General features: G+C 33.6%; 3 protein-coding genes across 10 annotated transcripts; 2 read left to right on the forward strand and 1 right to left on the reverse strand.

Moving 5' to 3' along the window:
• The first annotated feature begins 3,208 nt into the window (after positions 1 to 3,208).
• Positions 3,209 to 6,994, forward strand: LOC133834524 (uncharacterized). 7 transcript variants are annotated; one of them, XM_062264169.1, is made up of 5 exons: positions 3,209 to 3,589; positions 4,108 to 4,194; positions 5,751 to 5,823; positions 6,506 to 6,673; positions 6,759 to 6,994. In XM_062264169.1, the coding sequence occupies exons 2-5, from the start codon at positions 4,178 to 4,180 to the stop codon at positions 6,906 to 6,908; spliced, it is 408 nt and encodes a 135-aa protein (XP_062120153.1). In that variant the 5' UTR covers positions 3,209 to 3,589; positions 4,108 to 4,177; the 3' UTR covers positions 6,909 to 6,994. The 7 variants fall into 7 exon arrangements, 2 of the variants coding, with proteins under 2 accessions (XP_062120153.1, XP_062120152.1); XM_062264168.1 differs by having other exon boundaries at positions 5,756 to 5,823; XR_009893357.1 differs by lacking the exons at positions 6,506 to 6,673; positions 6,759 to 6,994 and having other exon boundaries at positions 5,343 to 5,961.
• LOC133778875 (uncharacterized) lies at positions 6,964 to 8,160 on the forward strand. Its single transcript, XM_062218892.1, has 3 exons — positions 6,964 to 7,033; positions 7,272 to 7,465; positions 7,531 to 8,160. The coding sequence occupies exons 1-3, from the start codon at positions 6,964 to 6,966 to the stop codon at positions 7,810 to 7,812; spliced, it is 546 nt and encodes a 181-aa protein (XP_062074876.1). The 3' UTR covers positions 7,813 to 8,160.
• Positions 8,161 to 10,101: 1,941 nt separating this feature from the next.
• LOC133834523 (uncharacterized) lies at positions 10,102 to 12,108 on the reverse strand. Of its 2 annotated transcripts, XM_062264166.1 has the most exons (8): positions 11,945 to 12,108; positions 11,779 to 11,868; positions 11,584 to 11,688; positions 11,258 to 11,503; positions 11,123 to 11,176; positions 10,669 to 11,011; positions 10,437 to 10,534; positions 10,102 to 10,304 (listed from the first exon to the last, which is right to left on the reverse strand). In XM_062264166.1, exons 1-6 carry the CDS (start codon positions 12,101 to 12,103, stop codon positions 10,670 to 10,672), a joined length of 996 nt encoding a protein of 331 aa, XP_062120150.1. In that variant the 5' UTR covers positions 12,104 to 12,108; the 3' UTR covers positions 10,102 to 10,304; positions 10,437 to 10,534; position 10,669. The 2 variants fall into 2 exon arrangements, with proteins under 2 accessions (XP_062120150.1, XP_062120151.1); XM_062264167.1 differs by lacking the exon at positions 11,779 to 11,868.
• Positions 12,109 to 16,995: the final 4,887 nt, after the last annotated feature.

The following is a 16,995-nucleotide window of genomic DNA, read 5'->3' on the forward strand; positions in this document are numbered from 1 at the left end:
CATGAAATCTCAAAGCCATCTGTAAGCTGGTTGTGAATATCCACAAAAGAAGTATTCCTTCTGTTGACAATTGTCTGATCCGGTACCAAGGTCCTTAGAACCGGGCGACACGAGCTCGCCAAGTCAAAAACGTTGAGCACACCATCGACCACATAATAATAATAAGAAGACGAAGAAATATGATCAGCAGTAGTTTTTGTTTTCGAATATTGGGAGGCTAAAGTAGCACCAATATTGCAATAAGCTGTGTCTATATAATCAGAGGAATTTACTGGATTTGCACATTTCAAGAATACTATAATCTTTGATATACTTTTCGCGAACGTGTAATTGTAAGAGCTGAAACCATCGAAGAACGATTCTTCTCCCAGATAGTTATTTGGGAGAGAGGAGCAATTGGTTTTGTTAAGGTTGGAGTCCACAATTCGAATTGTGTAATTGGCATAATTGATTGAACGCACGAAGTATTTGACAGAGTTGAAGTATAACAAAGTAAGATTGTTCTCGCAAGAAAGCTCATAAATTGGGTAACCACACTCTTTTGGATCGGTATTAAGTCGGAAAGGACTGGTTATGGTGATAATATTATCACAAGAAGAAGGTGAACAATGAGGGTTTGAATATGCATTGGTAGTTTTAAAAAACAATAAGAAGGGGATGATCATGAGACAAAGAAGGTTTGCCATGGAAAATCTTGAAGAGAAGGATCTTCCTCTTTCCGCCGGCCCTTTGGTCCAGACTGGACAGAGAAACAGAGAAATCTTTTCTACACACAAACAGAAATGATTTAATCAAACTTTTATTTATCATTAATAAAAATACTAATAACAAAAACAATAATGCCAATTTCTTTACTATTAACTATATATTCAAACACGTTCCAATCAACTTCACTATAGCCAAAGCTAGTATTGACTATAGACTAAGGACAAATCTACCTCATTAGCATCACTAAAAGATCACATACGTACAGATAACACCATGTGTTAAGTTTCTGCGAAATTGGTTTCTTTGTAAACTTGTTAAAGAATAATAATAGTCAAAAGAAGACAACAAAGAAAAGATTTCTATACTATATAATATAACAGACGGTTAGTTGACTTTTTCTTCTCTTTATACCCTTTTGTTTTATTTTTTTGTCTTTCATAATTTTTTTTTGTTTTATTTTTATCTCTTTCATAATTTTTAATAAATTAATTGAGTTTTATACTAACTCTTGGTTGCCGAGAGGTCAATGGAGCTCTAATGGATATGGACTTGGAGAAAGATAGTGATCAGGTGTGAGTTTTGTGGAAGTAAGAGAGACAGAGAGGTTAATGGGAAATAAAAGAGGCTGACACATATATCGACAAGAAAACGAAAAAAGAGAACTGTAAATATAAATTTAAGTAGAGAGAGAGAGAGAAAAGAGTGATCTGAAGGTTCCATAGGCTTCGAGAGTTTCTTTATTTCACTTAATTGCCTTTTAAATGATATATAGGCAAAGTGGAAGCTTTTTACGGGATGACTATGCGGTAAGTTTGTTTATGTAATCATCATTCTAGAAAAAGGGAAATGAGAATAATGTATATGTTACGTGTAGTATTAAAGTGGTATAATTACTATAAAAGTATTATTAGTGTCATATAAATTAATTAGTCCCCATATAATATTTATACATATGAATTTACACTACTACAAAACTATACTTAGGCAACACATGAGAGACAACAGTTTTCATAGAACAGTCGTCTCGTGTCAAAAATAGACATGACACGACATTATCTCTTGAATTGTTGTGTCATGCAAATTAATTCTTACATGAGACAATACTTTTAGTGAGATTGTCGTAACATGTCTACTTTTAACATGAGACAACATTTCTACGAAAACTGTCGTCTCATCCAAATACAATTTTTTTTAATCAAGTATTCATAAATTTGTATTTTGTTACTATAATTTAATATATTAAATAAATATATTCATAAAAAATGTTAAATTAATAATTTGAAACATAGAATAGCTATTAGTTATATAAATAAATTATTCAAATAATTTCCTAATTTTTTAATAATTTATAGTATTAATTGCAAATTCAATTGGTTATTATATTTTTATGTCCAATTTGTCATAAGGTAGGTCACCAAAACGTATATATAGTATTTAGGAATTGTTAGTGATAATAGTATAAGTAAAATTATTTTTTATTTTAATTGAAAATTTATATAAATTAAAATATTTGAAATATTTATCATCACAAAAACAAATTATTTTTAGTCACAATACATTTTGCGACTAAAAAATATAAACATTGTAACTAAAAAAACTTACTAAAATAACAAAAAATACATCAACATTATGTTATTACTAAAATAATCTATGACGAAAAGTATTAGTAACACAAAATGTAATTTATTGTGATTAAAAATATATTTAGTCATAATAAATTCTATCATTATATTATAAGTTTTAAGAGAATTTTTAGAGTTGTGATATGTAAAATTATTTTTTATAATAGGAGTGCAAAATTGTAACATCCCACAAATTCTACATTAATAATTTTACGGAAAAAAAATAATATTTAATTGAAAAAATAATTTAATTGGGAAAGTTATGAAAATTAAATCACTTTTGATTTAATTATATATTGGGATGATAAATAGATTTTTATGTCCCAAGTTGTGCATTATTTTTTGGAATAATTAATAAATGATATTAAAATTTAAAAATAAAAAATAATTAGAATTTAAAGAGTTTTATTTTTTTAATTCATATTATTTATTGAGAAATAAATAATAAGAACTATTTTAAAAAAAAATTAAATAGAATTTATTATGATTTGAATATTTTACATTTTAAATTGTGAGATTTAAAATAAAAAAAAAAGGATTGCTCAATTATTATATCATTTATGATATAAAATGTTTTAATTTCAATAAAAATATTATTTTATTAACTAATTGTGATAAATTGGTTTAAAATATCATCTAATTATTTTTTTGGGATTTAAAAATGATTTAGATAAATATTTTGTGTGGCAGATTTAGATAAATATTTGTTTAACTTAAAAAAAATACTCTAGTAATTAAGTGCTAAATTAACAAAATAGAGTAACTAATAAAATAATTGATAAATAAATGAATTAATATATTAAATATCAGATTTTATTTAATTGAATAAGAAAAAGGAGTTAAAAATGATAATACTAGAATCCTAAAATTGTATTAGCCCCTTCTCTCTCCTCTTCTTCCAAGCCCGATACCACCACTCTTTCTTTTCTTCTCTCGCGTCTCAGTCGGCCAGACCAAACGAGCCATCTCCAGCAACCACCCAATGACACGCACCCCACCACGAGCTTCCTTGGCCCCCGAAACCCCCAACCCATGAAGCTTGCCTCCCCACTCGTCGGCATCCGTCGCAACTGGCCCCCCGAAGTTCTGTCGCCGATGTGAGTTTGGAGGATTTTTCTGGCCTCCACCGTCTTCGAAACAAGAATTCAAGGGAATGGTTGGGTTCGTGAGCTCAAGATAAGCAAAACCCCTATGGAAATTGGACTGAAATGTCGCTGGAGGTGCTCACCAATGTCACGAACGACTTTCTTCTTCTTCTTGTAAGTTCTTTCTTTTGTTTCCTTTTCTTCTTCAGTATATATTACTGTCATTGAATCTTGTGGAGCTAGAATTGCATATATTAACTCTTTTTAAAGCTACAAATCTAGGACCCTATTTATTTTGATATATATATATATATATATTCAGCTTGAGAAAGAATGTGAGATATTTGGTTTTGGCTTATTATTTTAGACAAATTTATGCTTACTAGCCATTTGGGTATTCTCTTCTTTCTCTGCGTAGTAGCTCTATTTTTTTTTCTCATTCTCTATCTATATTTCTATATGTATACATTTTGAATTCTTCTCAATAATTTGTGGAATAATGGATATCTCAATGACTTCACCTGTGCTGGCCTCTTCGCTCCTAATAGCTTCTTCTTCAAAACCAGGGCCCTTTTGAGAGAATTGCCTCCTTTTATGAGCTTTGATGTGTATATTATTTGGTGTAAAGTATATATAGAAGCATTGGCTTATGCTTAGAGGGCATTTCTATTTGTTATATTCATTGATTTCAGATCTATTCCATGGATATACATACATGGTATGCTCTCTCGTCAACCCTTATTGGTGGTGTAATGGGTGCACATGCTCAATTATGGGAGGTATATTTGATATATTTAATCTTCTATGCTCTTCTCCTTTTGTAGCATTCCCTTTCATAATGTGTTTGAGTTGTTATCTTGATGCTCATAATATTCTTTTTCTGTGTTTTGTCTGTTGCACATAAATTGTTTGTTAAAATGCCTTAGTGAAATGGATTGTAGTGTGCAATCTTATATTTTCATATATTGGTGACTTGTATAGCTATAATCAGGTTAATAGAAACAAAATGATACTAGTTTTACACGTACAACTGATTTTTTCATTATCATTGTACTAATTTTTTTTATCTTGTAGTCATTCTTTCATGTATGTGATATGGGATTTGATCTAGTTAGCGCTGCACATTTAATATTAATGAAGCATTTATATTGAAAAGGGAATTTAAATACATGTGCTCCTATTTTGTTTTCTACTCAATATTGAAGTGTTATTTTAGAACTTTACATTTTTAGGCAGAGACATCAAAACTTAGTTCTATATTTTTATTTGGAAGGAATTGAAATTTGGTAACTGTAGATAAAATTGCCTTGTGGAAGAGGAAAGAATCATATTAATAATATCTCTACTTTAGTCATGTATCTTTTCAAGATTAAGCAAACCAGATAACAACTTTGCTCAAGTAGTTGTTTGAATCAAAGCTGAGCTACCACTTATTTACTTTGTTGAATTATGACTTGTTAAGTTTATATTAATTACTATTATGGAGGAAAAGAAAATATACATCTCAGTTGCATTTTCGTGTTGTATATTTGTTGAAACTAGGCATTGATTGCCATTTGTTAGCACATGCATACGAAAAATTCATGCCCATCAAGAACATTCTAACTTATGATTACTTGTTACATATAAATATACTTGTCTAGCTTGAATAGTCTTGAAGCTCAACTCCTTGGTGTCTCTTATTACTTGCATAATTTCCATCTGATGGAGTTATAAGCTTTAATATTAATGGTGGTGAGGAGTTGGTATTATTATGCTTATAATATGAGTATTTGTTCTTATATCTATTCTTATTTTGTTAAGATGTGAGTATCTGTACCAATAATATGAGTATGGGTTCTCTTCTCTAGTTGGATAATGTTGAAATAATTTTAAGTTCTGTTTTGTGAGACCTGATTTAAGTATTGTTTATCTTCTTAACATCAAGCAAAGCTTATGAAGAATCCAAGCAACTAGTGGAGAGCCAAACAACTCAGGAGATGTTTTCAATTCATTTCCAGTAGATGTATTCTCTATAGTTGGTTGATTTCAGAGTTTACTTTTATTGTGTTGAAATTTTTACATCAATCAAGCAAACTGCTTCAATGTATATATTTACCTTTCTATGTTTATTTTCAATTATAAGTTCTTTGGCTTTTCCTTTAGAACTTCTTACTATCAAGCTTCAAGTGCTTCTTGGATATATAGTGTCAGAAAAACTACTTATGACTTTGTATTTTATCAAACTCCAGGAAGGATAATGTTGGATTCTTCTCTAGTTGGATAATGTTGAAATAATTTTAAGTTCTGTTTCGTCAGACCTGATTTAAGTATTGTTTATCTTCTTAACATCAAGCAAAGCTTATGAAGAATCCAAGCAACTAGTGGAGAGCCAAACAGCTCAAGGAGATGTTTTCAATTCATTTCCAGTAGGTGTATTCTCTATAGTTGGTTGATTTCAGAGTTTACTTTTATTGTGTTGAAATTTTTACATAAATCAAGCAAACTTGCTTCAATGTATATATTTAGCTTTCTATGTTTATTTTCAATTATAAGTTCTTTGGTTTTTCCTTTAGAACTTCTTGCTATCAAGCTTCAAGTGCTTCTTGGATATATAGTGTCAGAAAAGCTACTTATGACTTTGTATTTTATCAAAGTCCAGGAAGGAATTCTTGCATTGGTCCATGACAATTCACTTGGCTTTTTGGTATATACAGTGTCAGGCCAATTTCAATTTATTTAGTTCTGTCTATGTAATATGTACTTGTTTCATTATTATTCTATTAGAAAATGAAATTAATAGGTAGCTTATTGAGTTTTAGTATCATTTATTTCCATTTAATAATATTCAATATATATATCATTTATTTGTAATGGACAATTCATAATTTTTTCTATTATTTTGTAATATGTTTTATGGGCATGCATTAAATGTTTTTAGTATTCTACAACTATAACCATCTTTCTTTCTCTATATGTCTTCCATTGCTAATGGTGGAGATCTTTCTCTATGTTAAATATGTATATATAGTTTCACACGACACATATTCAAATAAATTTTACAGATATATATATATATATTAGATTAGTGTTTCATATATATTTGTATAGTACCCACCAAGCTATCATATAGAAGAAACACATTGGAAAGAATTTGTCAAGAGAAGGACATCCAAAGAGTTTCAAGATTTTAGAAAATTACAACAAGAAAGGTGTAATCATTTACAATACCCTCATAGAACTTCACGCCATAGCTATACTAAATTGGAAGCTGATTTAGTAAGTATATATATAGAAAGAATTATGCCTGATTTTATATTTTCTTCATTTTATGTTAAAATTGACCTAATTCTATTATATGTAGCAAGCTAAGTGGGGCACAACAAAGCAGATATATCGATCTATACTCTGGAAGGAGGCCAAAAAAGATTTTTCCGGCAACTATGTCACAGAGTGTGACAAGGTCATGGGAGAGGCCATCGTAAGTTGTAAAACGTTAAATGGCTTTTGGTAATTGTTTTATATTTTAGTAACAAATAAATAATTGATTATATTTTGTATAGGAAGACATGCTTGAGCAAAGAAACGAGGGAAAACTGATTGAGATCGGAAAAAATTACATCCTAACACAAGTGTTTGGTACTGCTGAGCACCCCGGTCGAGTTCGAGGCCAAAGTCGAGGTGTCACACAAAGAGACTACTTTCATATTTGGGGGGGGGGGGGGGGTCTTAAAAGCTTGCAGAAAAAACAAATTGAGTTTGAACGACAATCCTATATATGACATAGGGAGGAGATTGAAAAGTTGAAAGAATCGTTCATGTCCAAGCTTGAAGAATTATCAACCAAGATGTCACATATGCAAGCTAACTTTGGTAGTCAGTCTAGATTTGGTAGCCATTCTAGAGTCAATACAACAGAAGTTGAGGCACCAATTGACATTTCTCCAGAAGTCTACTCCAGATGTTGAGGTTCCAATTTACACTACTCCAGAAGTTGAGGCACCGATTGGCACTAGTACTTTGTATGAGACACCTACACCTTCACCTTCTATTCATCCTGAGCCACTGAAGGTAAATTCTCTTATATTTTTTAAGAAATAATTATTTAACTTATAATAACTATAACATCATTGCAGAAAGATGTTAAGTGCAAATTATACGTTGGGCAAAGTGGTGATGTTGTGGCTCTTGGACGGGTGGTGGCTACCAAAGGCAATGTACATGGGAAAATTTTAGCACCTGGTAACTATTGCATGGCTGTTGATAAATGTCTAGATGGGAGTGCGAAACTACCTGTCTCAGTTGGGGATGACATGACTTTTGTGGTTCATGCAGTCAACAATTATGTTGCTTGGCCATCGCATCTGATCATTACTTATGACCATGAACAGGTAACAAAAGTTTTGATAGAAAATTGAATGTATTTTGTGATATTTTATCAGTAGAGTGCGACTTTTATATCATAAGAATGATGAAGGACTATTGCTTGAATGAGACACCCATGCGATGGCTAACTAGTAATGTAAGTGTATATATAATTATTGAACTACAATTCTATTGAATTTAATTTCTCACTTAGTTTTTTATTTTGTGTTTTGTATTGTGGTGGTAAGAATACATATACACTTGGCAAAATTAATGAAACTCGAAATGAATGGGCAGCCAAGCTTCTTTAACGGATGAGTCATAGCTAGAGTAACTTTTGAAATCAGAATTAAAAAATATACTAGTTGTAGATTTTAGTTAGCACTTACATAGTTATTGCAAGTATATATTTTGATCTTGTAATTTTTAGATTTGGAACATACTGAGTTTTATTGGTTTTGTCTGCTTGTTGATTCTGTCTGAACTATGTTGTAATTACACATGAAATTATGAATGAATATAGTAGTTGAAAATAGAAAAATGAAAAAAAAATCTTATATTCTACATGGGACGTCTGTCTCCACAAAACTGTTGTCTTATGTATTGCAGGGGATGATGCTTGCACATAAATTGTCATCTCATGTATTGCAGGAGGATGACGCTTGAGTAGGAACTGTCGTCTCATGTACCACAAGAGACAACGTTTGTATAGGAACCATCGTCTCATGTATGACAAGAGATGATGCTTTTATTTAAACTGTCATTTCTTGCTTTACATGGCATGACATTGCATGGGACGACAGTATAGAACCGACGTACGAGAATCGATACGACGGTTTAAAACCATCGTCCCATGTCAATTTTGTAGTAGTGTTAGTGAGGAGATAGAGGATAACATCTTTTTTAATCTTAAAAATGATATCATCTACATGTGTCGCCTGCCCTTTTTCTGGGGGAGCTACAGGCTAAGGCTAAGCTCCCCCGGAACCTGTAGCGGGCTTTTGTCCTTAGCTTTGTTAATGCTTTTGTTATCTTAGAGAGAAGAAACAGCTACATTTAAAGTCGGTTAAAATGTTATATATAAACTGGTTTTCCCCACCATTTAAGCCACCTCAATCTTAAGAATCATTCTCCACGTTTGGGTTAGTTTTTTTCTTATTTGCTATTGTTTATAGTATACACTATAAGTGTCATCGATTTTCTGAATTTTAAATGTTATATATTAACAGGTTTTCTCTACCATTTAAGTCACCTCAATCTTAAGAATCGTTCTCCACGTTTGGGTTAGTCTTTCTCTTATTTGCTATTGTTTATAGTATACACTGTAGGTGTGATCGATTTTGCTATTTTTCTTTTGATTTTTAAATAATTTTTTTAATGAAAATGCATCTTCTCCATAGATTAATATTAAATAGAATTTTTAATATTAAAAAAAATCATTACTTCACAGGTAGCTTTTAGATTATTTTCATTCTGATATAAATCATAATTCTATCTTTCAACTTTTAAAGCAACAGAAATTCTTCAAAGGTTTCGTTGGATCCGAGTTGATTATCATTAAAGGTATGTTCTTCATTTTGAAATTATTTATGTGAAGCAGAATGTTTAGTGTTTTTATGATAATTATTACACTACAAGAAAAAATGCTTATTATAATACCAAAAAAGTATTATAAAATAGTTATCATAAGACTTTTGGAAGCATTAAGGAAGGCTGTGTTATCGTAAGTCATGACACTTTTCGTAATACATTTTTCCACTTATACTAAAGTATTATTGAAAACTCTATCATAAGACTTTTTTAGTATTATTTTAATATTTTAATATGCTTAAATTATCATTATCTTTGATAGTTTTCATAAGACTTTATTACTCTTATATTGAGAGTATTATTGAATACTCTACAATAATATATTTTTTGTGTTATTTTCTCATTTTTATAAGCTTAAAATATAATTATTGTTTTGATATTCATAATACTTTTTATCCACTTATTTTACAATAATACATTTTTTGTGTTATTTTCTCATTTTTATAAGCTTAAAATATAATTATTGTTTTGATATTCATAATACTTTTTTATCCACTTATTTTACAATAATACATTTTTTGTGTTATTTTCTCATTTTTATAAGCTTAAAATATAATTATTGTTTTGATATTCATAATACTTTTTTATCCACTTATTCCATAATTATTTAGAAACACTAGTTAATTTTTATTTAATAAAACCTGTTTTTGTGATTCAAAACACTTGATGCAATATAATGTCTAATATTGAGTGTCAAACACTAACTCAATCAGCCTTAAAAATTATATCATATAATTCATTAAAAAAAAATAGGGGAAAAAAAGATACTTCCAATATTGGCCAAGATCAATAATCAGCATAATCTCAAACTATAAACCACGTTCCCTGGTCTAAAGAGATTGTATTCAAACTCTTTTAAGCAACACAAAAAGTAAGAAAACAAAAATTCATGGAAGTCTTGGAAACAAAAATACTGAATATGCAAACTGGCAGCCTTCACTTGAGAGGAATGAACCTAGATGAATGGGTAGCACCAATACCTGGTCTACCGTGCTTGACAAGCTTGTATGAGATAGAAAACTCAGCAAGGTAGTGTCCAATCATTTCAGGCATGATCTCAACCTGGTTGAAGGTCTTGCCATTGTACACACTGATGATGCTTCTGATCATCTCTGGAACAATAATCATGTTATGGAGGTGAGTTCTAACTGGTTCTGGCTTCTCACCTGCTGGGGCCTCCCTTTTCTGTTCAAAAATTGTAATAAAAGGATGCAGTTCATTAAACATTAACTTCTATTTAACCATGATACAATTTGAGTGTCAAACACTAGTTAATCTATGTCTACTCAAAGTATAAACACAGAGGAAAAAAAACTGACCTTAACAGTAAGCTCTATCATTGAAATGACACCTCGGAACAACCTTCTCCGAAGGCCATGCAATAATAGAGCCAACGACTTCTTGTATGGTGATCATTGAGTGGCTAGGACGAAACAAATAAGCACTCAGTGAGATAGCAATGTCAACCCACACTCGCATGAATTCGGGTCCAAGAGGAATCCCATGAACAAGTGTGTTTGGATCACTAGAAGACCAACGACCTTCAGCAACCATTTCACCCTTCCAATCAAGCAAGTAACAAGCACTATTCATATCTGAAAAGTTATGGCTCTCTTCATGGACAACACTCTTGTCACAATGATTCAATGAAGAACTTGAAGGCTTTAATTAACAACATGAACAGAAACCAAAGAACAAAGTTAAAAATCAAGAATTTTCATGACACATGACACATTAGAAATTATATTTAAAGGACACAAAATAATTGTTTACCTTTGGAGAATGAGTAATGTGAGATTGTCCATCACTTGTTGATACTTTACCACCCTAAAAATAAGACAATAAGTTAGATTTTGACCTAACATAATGATAGAACATATATAAACATGAATAAGTGGGAATTTTTACATTTCCCTTAAAAAGTTTGAGCAATTCAACAAGTTGCTTCTTCATGTTGTGTTGTTCTTTTTCAAGTACTTCAATCTTGTCTTGATACATATGAACAACAATCGATTTTGATTTTGACATCCCTCTTCCTTGGCCAATTTGACAACCAGATTTTGGTTCACCGAACAATATTGTTAGTGCATCCTCTTCGATATTTTTTGTAGTTTCAGAATTTGGGTTTTCACGTATAATGTCATCTAATTGCCCCTACATATCAATTTTTAAAGTTAAAGTACAAGAGTAAAAGTAAGTATAAACATCCAAAATTATGAGTAATAAGTACTCACCAAAAATTCAGAAGTTGTTGAGTTGATTAGCTCACCATTCTTCCTAGTATGGGCTTTCTGAAATGTCTGAACCCTAGTTATATTCCCACCTTGATTTTGTTTAGTCTGCATATTACATAGGATATCATGGAGAAAATTAAATAATGCAATTAGATAAACTTAAATTAAAAGATCTTTTTTTAGTTTATGAAATACCATATCATCAATTGTTCGAGCATATCCTCTTCTACTTAAGGTGTGTGGAATAGTTTTCTTTCTTATCTCTTGAAATTTAGCCCGTAAAGCCTATTTAAGAGGGGTGTTGGCTCAGCAATGAAAAAAAAAACTAAATAGACATTGAATTAAATAGTTATAGACATACCATATGCTCTTTACTAGTTTTCTGTTTAATAAAAGCCCTCCACTCTACATCACTCTTGATGCAATCTGGTTTTAGTGCTTGTCGTTCACTTTCAGTTTTAGCACTAATAATGTCTTTGACAAGCCTAGATTTTGAGGCTCTCCATAGGTCAACCATCATTTGAAAGCAATACTTATTTTCCCAATCTTGATGTAAATCATACTTGGCCTACAATAAGATAAGAGGTTAAGATTATAAATAATTATATTTAGGAACATCTAAGCTAACATCCAATAAATAAAAAAGTCAAAATAATTCTCAAGGTTAACAACTACTACACAAAACAATACCTGAATAGATGCCCAAAGAACATCTCTCATGATTGGTGTCATTTTCCTCCAATCGGAAAGAGTGTAAGGAACAATCTCTCTCACAAGAGTACCAACAAAAGATGCAAATTGTATTGAATTATCACCAATTGGTTGGCCATTCATGTTCCAATTGATTTTTATCAATTCACCATTCCTTCTAGTAAGATTAGCTAGGATAGTTCTGCCTCTAGTCTTCTTGGTAATCATCTCTAATTCTTCATTTGCATTATGATCTTGAGGTGTTGCTTCAAATTCAACTTGAAATGTAGTACTTGTATTTTGTAATCGAGTTGATTTTCTACAAGTGTCTACCTTCTGTTGACTTGCAATAGGAGAGTTAGTTATACTTTGGTCAAGAGCTGTCTCTATCACTTCAGGTGAGTCAATTAGAATCATGCGACGAGTTGTTGCCCTTATACTAAGAGCTGGTGGTGAGTCAATGACAACCCTAGTAGCTGCTGCAACCAATTTACGTAGGGAAGTCTTTCTTTTACGAATTGGGCTGTCATGTAGCAAGTCATCACCACCAAGTTGATACTTCAAGGATGCTCTTCTTTTTTTGTTGTCTTTACCTATTCGCAGTATAGTCATTTTCTAGTTGAAATCACTGCACAAAAAAACATAAATCGTAGATTAAGGATATTAGTGACAAAGTAATATCACACAACATAGATTAATGCTAAGAGAGAGAGAAATAAGGGAAGATTAACAAACATACATCAATGGTCAAAATTCATTATTTTTCATATTCTAGTCCAAAACACCCTCTATTTGAAGCCTTTAAAGCTATATACCAATTAGACGACTCATTTTCTCTTGCATAAAATGCCTTCTTAGCTTGCGATGCTAATATATATGGATCCCTAATTGTAATGCCCCGAATTCTCCGATGTGTTTAACGGCGTGAATAGTAGGCCGGGAGGGCCATACTTGCTTAATTATGTTATTAATTGATAAAATGCATGTATATGTTGATTATATTATGATATGATGTGAAATGCATGCATGTGAGTCCATATTTCTGATTACAGGGGTGTGATGGTAATTTGGCCCGTTGAGGGTAAATTGTTTATTTGTACGCATTTTTTGTGATATATTTTGAGACCACATTATGATGTGGGTTTGTTCGAGCCATTCGGCATGAGACAATCATGGTATGTTAAATATCGGTTTGGTCATAACAGGCTTAGGCTCGGGGCTCGGGGTGAGTCTCGGGGTGTTTTAATGATTAGAGTGTTACCGGGCGTTAAAGGGTAACGGGATATGAATTATTGGTGTTTGAGAATATTGAGATTAGCGGGAATTGGGAAGCGTTAATTATGATTAACGGGATAAGTGGAAAGTACCAATTTTACCCTTTAAATGATTTTAGAAGCCTTAAATGACCTAGGGGCATTTAGGTCATTTGGTTTGGATATATGTGAAGTTTTAGATGGCTGTAGAAACAGAACAAAAACAGAGTAAGAAATTCCTTTCCCGTACATCCATTTCCTCCATTTCTTCTTTGAAGATTTTGAGCTCAAAGTGTGGAATCAAGCTAGGAAATCAAGGGGCTAAGGTTGTAGACTTGGTTCAGCCATTGAAGAGGGTTTGATTTCGAATTTGAGGTGAGTTTCAGCCATAACTTTCTGGTTTATCTCTGTTTTAGTTTTGAGTTTTCAGCTTGTAATCACTAGGTGGATAGTTGGAATCAAAGGGAGTTAGGTTGATGTTTTGCTTTGGTTATGATGAGTGAGAGTTATGGGTGATGTTTGGAGGTTAAATTGGGTGTTAGGTTGGTGTTTTGGGTTGGTTTGAAAGGCTGGTTCCAAGGGAAAACGCAGGAGGGGGTTTGCTGGTGCGTGCTCAATTCTGGGCTATTTTGCATAATTAGCCACGGCATGGCATAGGTGAGCCACGGCCCAAGGTGCCTGTCAGGGTTAGGCCGCCTCTGTTTGGGGGTGCGCCGCGGCGCAGCTAGGGCGGGCCGCAACCCTTAGTGGTATTTTGGCCAAAATGGAGTTTCTAGCATGGGGATTCAAGCCTAAGGCCTCGGGGTTGAACCTACTACCCGGTTGAGTAGTGTTTGATGTCTCGGAGGTTAGGTTTTGGTTTGGGAACCTTTTATTATTCATTTTATTGATGGAATCCCATAATTGGTTATGACCAGGTAACCGCTAAAAGACCAAAAGGTTGATCGTTCTCAGGGGTCGTTCTTTTATTCGTTCTAGCTCGAACCAGAGGTAAGAAAACTGCACCCCAAGTGTGACATGCATGGTTATTCACGAGGCATGTTGGTTGTGTGAATATGGACATGGATTGAATATAGAATGCTTAGCATACGTTGCTCACTTGTGCATGGTACTGACTAATTAGTCAGATTTGGCAAAGGTGCTAGTATCAACTGTGAAGCTGTGACTTATTAGTCAGGTTCGGCAGTGGTACTGGGCACTGGTCACATTGAGCTGACTCATTAGTCAGGACGGCCTTAGCGTGTTAACGCAAGCCAATAAAGATTAGATCTAATCGACTATTAGCATTGAATGACTCAAAGAGCATTAATGCCAGACCGACCTCAAGGGTCGATGAATGAAATAAGTGCTTGGAGGCTAGTGGCTTACCTAGCAGCCACTCTCCCACTTGAAACAGTGACATGCTTGTCAGTCACTCAGTATGGTTTACCAGAACCTGTTGAAGGCTAGTGGCTTACCTAGCAGCCACTCTTCCATTTGAGTTAGTGACTTGCTTGTCAGTCACTCAGTATGGTTTATCAGGACCTCATGTGATGTTCACTCATTTGTTTGAAAGCTTCATGCTCAGTGTGATTATAATGATAATCATTTGATAATGTTTCATATAGTGTTATGTTTTCTTGCTGGGCCTTGGCTCATGGGTGCTATGTGGTGTAGGTAAAGGAAAAGAAAAGCTCACCTAGCCTTGAGTGGAGAGCTTAGGTGGTGATGTGTACATATGTGGCTGCTTGACCACCACGGCCAAGGAGTTCTCAGAGGAACTAGGGGGTTTACCCTATTTTTGCCGCTTAGGTCGGCGGGATTGTAAATTTGAAAACAATAATGACCATTTTGTACTGAGAACAACTTGTAAACATTTTGTTTAGCTCTGCAGAGCAGTTTGTATTGAAAATATCCATTTCCTTTTTGTTGGTTTTTAAACCTTAACCAGTTAATTACACTTAGAGCACGTTTTTGACCAAATGACTCGGGTAGCGAGTCAAATTTTCGGTCCACCGTTTACCGTAACTGTTCTGGGGTAACCAGGGCGTTGCACTAATGGATTGAGCTTGTCCTACACTAAAGTTCACAAGTGTATAGTACTCAAGGTTCTTAACACCACTTCGAATATTTGCCCAATCACACAAAAATAGTGGCACCTTAAAGGTGCGATAATCAAGTAAAATTATATCCTTGATAACTCCGAAATACTCTTCTTTATCATCAAATTTCCCACTGTCATGAGCCTCTAAGTACACACCGCTGTCTTGAGTACTTTTCTCAGCTCCTTTTTTGTGAAACCGCATCCCATTGATCATATAACCTTTATAAGAAATTACAATGCGGCTTGGGCCTTCAGTCAATTGAGCTAACACGTTATCTGCCTTCTCATATCTAGATAGCTGAAAAAGAAAATATTTGTTATTACATGAAATTTTTAAAAAATAATCAAAATATAAAATTAAAATTAGTATGTTTGTAACCTTCTCATAAAACCTGTAACGCCCCAAACTCCAGGGACCGTTACGGTGTGCCTTGTAAACAGTGCTAAACTCGCTAATCGAGTCATTTGGCCAAAACGTGTAACTAAGTATGATTAGCGGTTTAGGGATTAAAACTTTGGTTAGGAGGAAACGTTTCACTAGAGCGTTTAACATATACATTGGGATCCCGAAAATAAAGCTTCAGAGTTTATTATAGAAAATATTTACAACAGGCCGTTCTAAGCGGCAAAACAGGGTTCAACCCTAGTTCCACTTTAAACCTCGGCCGTGGCGGACGAGCAGCTGCATATGTACACGTCATCACCTAAGCTCTCCAACTCAAGGATGGTCCAGCTTCCTCTTGCCTTTACCTGCACCACGTAGCACCCGTGAGCCAAAGCCCAGCAAGAAAACACAATAAAGCGTGACATAGTCTTAGCAACGATCATAATAACCATTTAGGACTATCAGTCCAAACAAATAGGTGACAATAGCCAAAAGTCACAATAGTGAGCATCGCTCCTTCTAGCCATGTGACGATAGGGTCACCAGGGCTTAACTGACAAGTGATCCCTTCATAAGTTTGATTAGGACAGGTGCAAGGTGAATGGTCAACAACATAACCTTCCTCCCGACCCTAGAGTCATGCAATGGACAGCGTCCCTTGGCCATGTGACAAACAGTCACCGGGGTCATATACCTTGGCCATAAACATCTGATCATAGACCAGGCAAGCGCTTATAGTTCTCATCGACCTTCTGGTCGGTCCAGCACTAATACCCCATATGAGTCATTCAATGCCGACCTCGATTGGATCCAATCTTTATTTGGCCCGGCGTTTACAACGCACTGCCACCTCTGACCCTTGGGTCGGTAAAACACGACCAGTGCTCAGCCCGTGGTGAACTTAACTAATAAGTCACAGTTTCACAAACGGATCTGACACCATTGTCGATTCTGACTAATAAGTCAGCGCCATACACAGGTAAGCCATGCTACCAAACATA

Source organism: Humulus lupulus, chromosome 5 (assembly GCF_963169125.1).
Source record: "Humulus lupulus chromosome 5, drHumLupu1.1, whole genome shotgun sequence".
Taxonomy (NCBI): domain Eukaryota; kingdom Viridiplantae; phylum Streptophyta; class Magnoliopsida; order Rosales; family Cannabaceae; genus Humulus; species Humulus lupulus.